The sequence below is a fragment of the Heterocephalus glaber genome, unplaced genomic scaffold, assembly GCF_053883595.1.
Source record: "Heterocephalus glaber isolate CG9 unplaced genomic scaffold, H.glaber_assembly_v1.0 deba00000122, whole genome shotgun sequence".
NCBI lineage: Eukaryota > Metazoa > Chordata > Mammalia > Rodentia > Bathyergidae > Heterocephalus > Heterocephalus glaber.
Genome location: NW_028258138.1, coordinates 46,735,447 through 46,740,830, shown reverse-complemented (window position 1 = coordinate 46,740,830; position 5,384 = coordinate 46,735,447). Strand labels below are relative to the sequence as shown.

At 33.1% G+C, this 5,384-nt stretch overlaps 1 protein-coding gene across 1 annotated transcript; it reads right to left on the bottom strand.

The window, feature by feature from the left end:
• Positions 1–1,775: 1,775 nt before the first annotated feature.
• Positions 1,776–2,792, bottom strand: LOC106010515 (olfactory receptor 5K1). The gene has a single exon (XM_087210269.1). It carries the CDS (start codon positions 2,789–2,791, stop codon positions 1,823–1,825), a length of 969 nt encoding a protein of 322 aa, XP_087066395.1. The 5' UTR covers position 2,792; the 3' UTR covers positions 1,776–1,822.
• Between the last annotated feature and the right edge of the window lie 2,592 nt (positions 2,793–5,384).

Here is a 5,384-nt window from a genome sequence, read left to right as displayed (position 1 = left end):
CAAATGTGGAGACATACAAACAAAAAAGAACTTAAGGATGGATCTGTGAAAGAAATCCTGCACTATGCTTTTATTTTCTGGCATCAGTTACAACAATGATGCCCTTCACATATGTGTGGCCCCAGAAAAAAAGGACATCAAAAGAGTATGTTTACAATTTGTAGGACAACAACAATAGATTCCAAATCAAAAGAATTTGGGTCTTGTAGACTTGAGAGAGTCACTTTGGCAGAAAATCAGTGTAGGTTGGGGACTACAAACGTACATATTCAAGGTGATGGTGGCATGAAGAGATAACCAGAGGGCCCATGAGGATCCAACATCATAGAAGCTCACTTGTAGCATGACACTTGCTACATCAAAGCCCTGATAGCAAGAAGGGACCTACACATTTATATGCAACTCTGAAAGAATGGAGGTGAGGCTAGACAAATCCTATATGCATGGGTTTAAATGGAAATGGTGATAGAAATATTGAAAAGATTCAGAAAAATTGAAGTCAGGTAGGATAGGGTTTGTTGGGGATTACAAAGAGAAATTATAGATCTATCTTCCTTCCTTAATGAATTTGGGAATTGGAAATGTATCTACTTTCCTAGGGCTTTTTCTGCACAGACTGCACATGTTCATTACGTATGTGAGATCAGCCTCTATAGCTGGGTAGCCCGGCATGCTGCTGCAGCCTGACAGTTTCCTTTTGGGAATATAGTCATCAACTCAGAGCATCAAGAACACATTTGGAAGGAGGAAATTTTATGTTATTTTATTTGAGCTCTTGTTGATCAGAAGTTAGGAATTAAAATTTTGGCAGTGTACTGTTATTAAAGGAAATGAAAAAGTGGTGTTTAGTAACATATATCTCAGCACCTAGAACAATACTTCCACATATGAATATCTTAAAAATTACTTGGTGAGTGGATAACTAAAAAGTAATTCTTCCATGGTATCATATTATAATCACAGACTTTATCACCTTTGTGCAGCTTTTAATTTTTGATAAATATGTATTTTAGATAAGCCCTAACCAGAGTTCATCAATCATACTTTCTTCAGGTCACTGTATGAGATGGTCTGTAAAATCAGCCCATTATTGAACTTCTTCCTACTCTCTCAGATAGGGCCAGAAGGAAGCTTGGAATAAGTCACTGACAAGGAGGCTCCTCAAACTGTACATGAGGTTTGGCTGCTTGCCTAGAACTTTATGTTATAGTACATATGCGTGTACATCTGGGGCTAGGTAAACTCTCTAAATTAACTACTCTTGAAATGAACAATATATATTTAAGTGTTTCACTCCATTAAAGCTTCAATTTAGAGATATAATATTCACCTCATTTTCTCATTACCTCTATGGTAATTATAACAGTGTACTTTCAAGCCTATCAAACTACTTCTTCCAAATGAACTTGCCATTAATTTGATGCTAATAGTTGTAAATGCCTTTATTGGTTGAAATCTCTTTCTTTCGGCTTACCTGGAATACTCATTGTGAAACAGTTAAAATGAGCTTGTTATAAATATTTATGCAATAGTCATTTGTATTTCTAACTGCTGGTTTTGTTGTTATTTTTGAAGCTGTTTGTCACATGGACTAAGACTAGGAGCTTGGCTATATGTTAAGTTGTTCCTTGAATCACTTCAAAGTTTGGTGTTTTTGTCATTTTGTGTTAATATTTGGTACAGATTACCGCTTTTAAGAGATTTTACTATGTATATATTGCTGCTTAATATGAATGCATTTTGTTACATTGATATATTTACATACAATTTATGCATTTCCCCTGTGTAATTTTGTGTGGAAGGTTTTGCTGCTCCTAAACAATTAAGCTATTGTAGATGTTGTTTGTTTAAAATTTCTTGAGATTACCTTTTTAATCAGAATTTTTTGCAAGGCACTTTTTACTTCCTTATTTCTCAGGCTATATATGAAAGGGTTTAGTAGGGGAACTACTATTGTAAACAAAATAGCAGCTGGTATATCTTCATCACCTTCTTCAAGCAAATTTGGTCTAATGTACATGAAGAAAAGAGATCCATAGAATAATGAAACAGATAAAAAGTGGGATGCACAGGTAGAAAAGGCCCTGATCCTTCCTTCTTTAGATTTCATTTTGAAAATAGTTAAAAGAATATAGAGATAAGATATTAAGACACTACTTATTGTGAAGACTTGAATTGAACCTGAAAAGACAAATAGTACCAGTTCATTGATGTAAGGGTCAATGCAGGAGAGTCTGAACAAAGGAAGAATATCACAGTAAAAGTGGTTGATGTGATTAGAGCCACAGAAAGCTAACCTAAACAGAAGCCCTACATGAATCATGGAGTGCAGGTTTCCAGCTATGAAGGCCCCTGTTGCCATCTGAATGCAGAGCCTCCTTGACATCTTGGTGTGGTAATGCAGCGGGCTGCATATGGCCATGTAGCGGTCATAGGCCATTGCTGCCAGAAGAAAGCAATCTGCAGTTTCAACAGTGCAAAGAAAATAAAATTGTGCCATACATTCATAGAGTGAAATCCTTTTGTCCTCAGTAAAGAAGTTCTCTAACATCTTGGGAGAAATAGCGCAGGCACAACAAGAATCTACAAGAGCCAGGTTACCCAGGAAGATGTACATTGGTGTGTGAAGACTCTTTTCTTTTGAAATCAGTATCACCAGATTGATATTTCCTCCCATAGTGATCAGATAGATGGCAAAGAACACCACAAACAGAAGAGTCTTCAGATCTGGGTGTTCTGAAAATCCTGTGAGGATAAACTCAGTTTTCATGGTATGATTTTGTCCCATCATTCCTGACGTCTATGAAAAAATTTGAGAAATACGTTACAAGTTTATAACACCCTTCAACTGCTATTGAGCTCTCTCTGATTCAAAGGTAGAAGAGCATCTTCCATAATGTTTTCCCATGGCACCTGGACTTTGTCGCATGGCCAGTCTGGAGCAGAATCCGTTTTTCCAGTCTATCACCTACTTACCTATCTATTGAATATTTCCCCAGTACATTTTCAAGGTAAATTTCAGATTTAAGGAACACAGATTGCTTTTGAGTTCTTGAGAGAAATATTCAAAGTAAAACGTTGTCAGGTAAAGCTGCTTAATACTTTCAGTGTCAACAATTAGAATTAGTATTTCCAAATGATTTTAATGACTGTGTATGTAGTGATTAAGAATGATAAAGAATGTTGTTTAAAGTTGCGGGTAATGGTCCACATCTATAATCACAGAAGTCTGGAAGGCTGAGACAGGAGGCTCATGACTTAATGCCTAGGCCATGCAATTTAATGACTTAGCAAGACTTGGTCAAATAAACAAAGAAATAATTTTTTGAAAGACATATAACTGGGAATATAGCTCAGTTTGAACACTCTGCCTTCAATAGCTAGTGAAAAGTTTAAAACACTATTATTGTCCACCAATGTTTATAGTAGTACTGTACATAATAGCCAAAAAGTGTAAAAAACCCAAATGTTCCTTATAAATGAATAAAGTCATATATATATGTATTATATTTATAATGGAATATTATTCTTAAAAAGGAATGAAATTTTGACACATTGACCATAGATGAACTTTTGTGCTGAATGAAATTAAGTAGACACAAAGAGCCTATTTTGTTAGCTTTTGCTTACTTGAGGTATCTAATGTGGTCAAATTTATAGAACTGGAATATGAAATATTGATTGTTGAGGGGGTTGGAATGGGGAGGTGTGGTTTAATTTGGGAAGACATGCTTTTCAATTCGGGAAGATTAGAAATATTTCTGGAGAGGGCAGTCTTGATGGTTGTGCAAAAATACAAATTTACTCCATGACATTGAATTATATGCCTAAACATGTCTGAAATGTTAAATTTTTTGTTATGTATATTCTAGCACAATAAGAAATTTTTAAAAGACTATTTTCACTTGAATGTTATTTATAATTTACTATCTCTAATTTTATTGTAGTATACAGATAAAAATACACATTAGGAAAAGGAGGGCATTTATAAAGTATAGAACACTGGAGAGGGTAGTAGAGAAAGAGAGCTGGAGGAAAGCAAGGAGAAAGAGACAGAGAGGAAGAGAAAGGAAATTAAAAAGCCAGTTCTAAAAGCCTTCTTAATTATTCAGAATATGACATGCATACAATATAATATTATTCAGGTGTTCATATGCATAAATAAATTTAGATGCTAGTAAAAGAAATTTGAGATATCCTAAAGGTTGAAAATTGCTAAGCTCATATATATATATATATATATATATATATATATATATATATATATATATATATATATATGTTTGTGTGTGTGTGTGTCTAATATTATGGATAAAATCAACTGTCAAAAATTATGAGATTATTTCAATAAAAGAAAATTTCCCTAGTTTTTTTGTAAAAATCATATCAGTATGAATAATTTCTAGAAAACAGGTAAATGGCAGAAAGAGAAAACCCTCAAAAGAAATACAACTTTTTAATAAATCAAATATGCTTGACTTTATTTCTAATCAGAAAATCATTATTCAAAACACCTCTGTGATGATTTTAATTTTACTTAGCAAAATAACAAGTTTTTAAACAAAAAAATATTTAATGTTCTCTACAATATAATGAAATGGAAATATCATTGCATTTCTGGTTATCATATAGATTGGCAGAATCACTAGAAAATTATTTGGTAATAGATTAATGAAAATTAAACATTTCTATCTTTAGACTCATACTGATTTTATTTTTCTAGAAGAAACTAGAATTCTTCATATAATTATATTGAGTTTAAAAGACTGGTTTGAAAAGGTAGTCTTTACTCATATGCGTTATTTAATACATAGGAAATGCCCTGCACAAAAAGTTTTACTTTTCTATTTTATTTTTTAACAAAAAGTTTTTATTCCATTTCATTGTAGAAGATGACAATCCATTTCACCATATTATAAATTATATGACAAAGTATAGTATTGAAAGAACTTTCAAACTTTTTTTTTTTTTGGTATCAGGAATCGAAGTTGGGACCCTGCACTTGTGAGGCAGGCGGAGGAACCACTGAGCTAAATCCCCTGCCCTTAAACATTTTACTTATCTATTGTAAAACTCTGTTCTAATTTTTGGTAAATTTAGTTTCCTCTTGAATTCAGGAGCAGTACAAATGAATAACATTTATTTCTCTGTGCTTTTACAAGCTTTATGGTAAAGGGAAGATTTCAAGGATCTTAAAAAATAGAAAAACCAGAATTGTTAGGAACAAACATAAATAACTCAGAAACAAATATTGTTTTAGCAAAAGTACATTTTAAATTCTTTCTTACCTGGATTTCCCTGATGAGAATTTTATAGAGGCCAGTTGTTTGCCTTAGGTTAGCTGTTAAAGCAGGTCCAACAATGAAACCTATCTTCTTGATCAT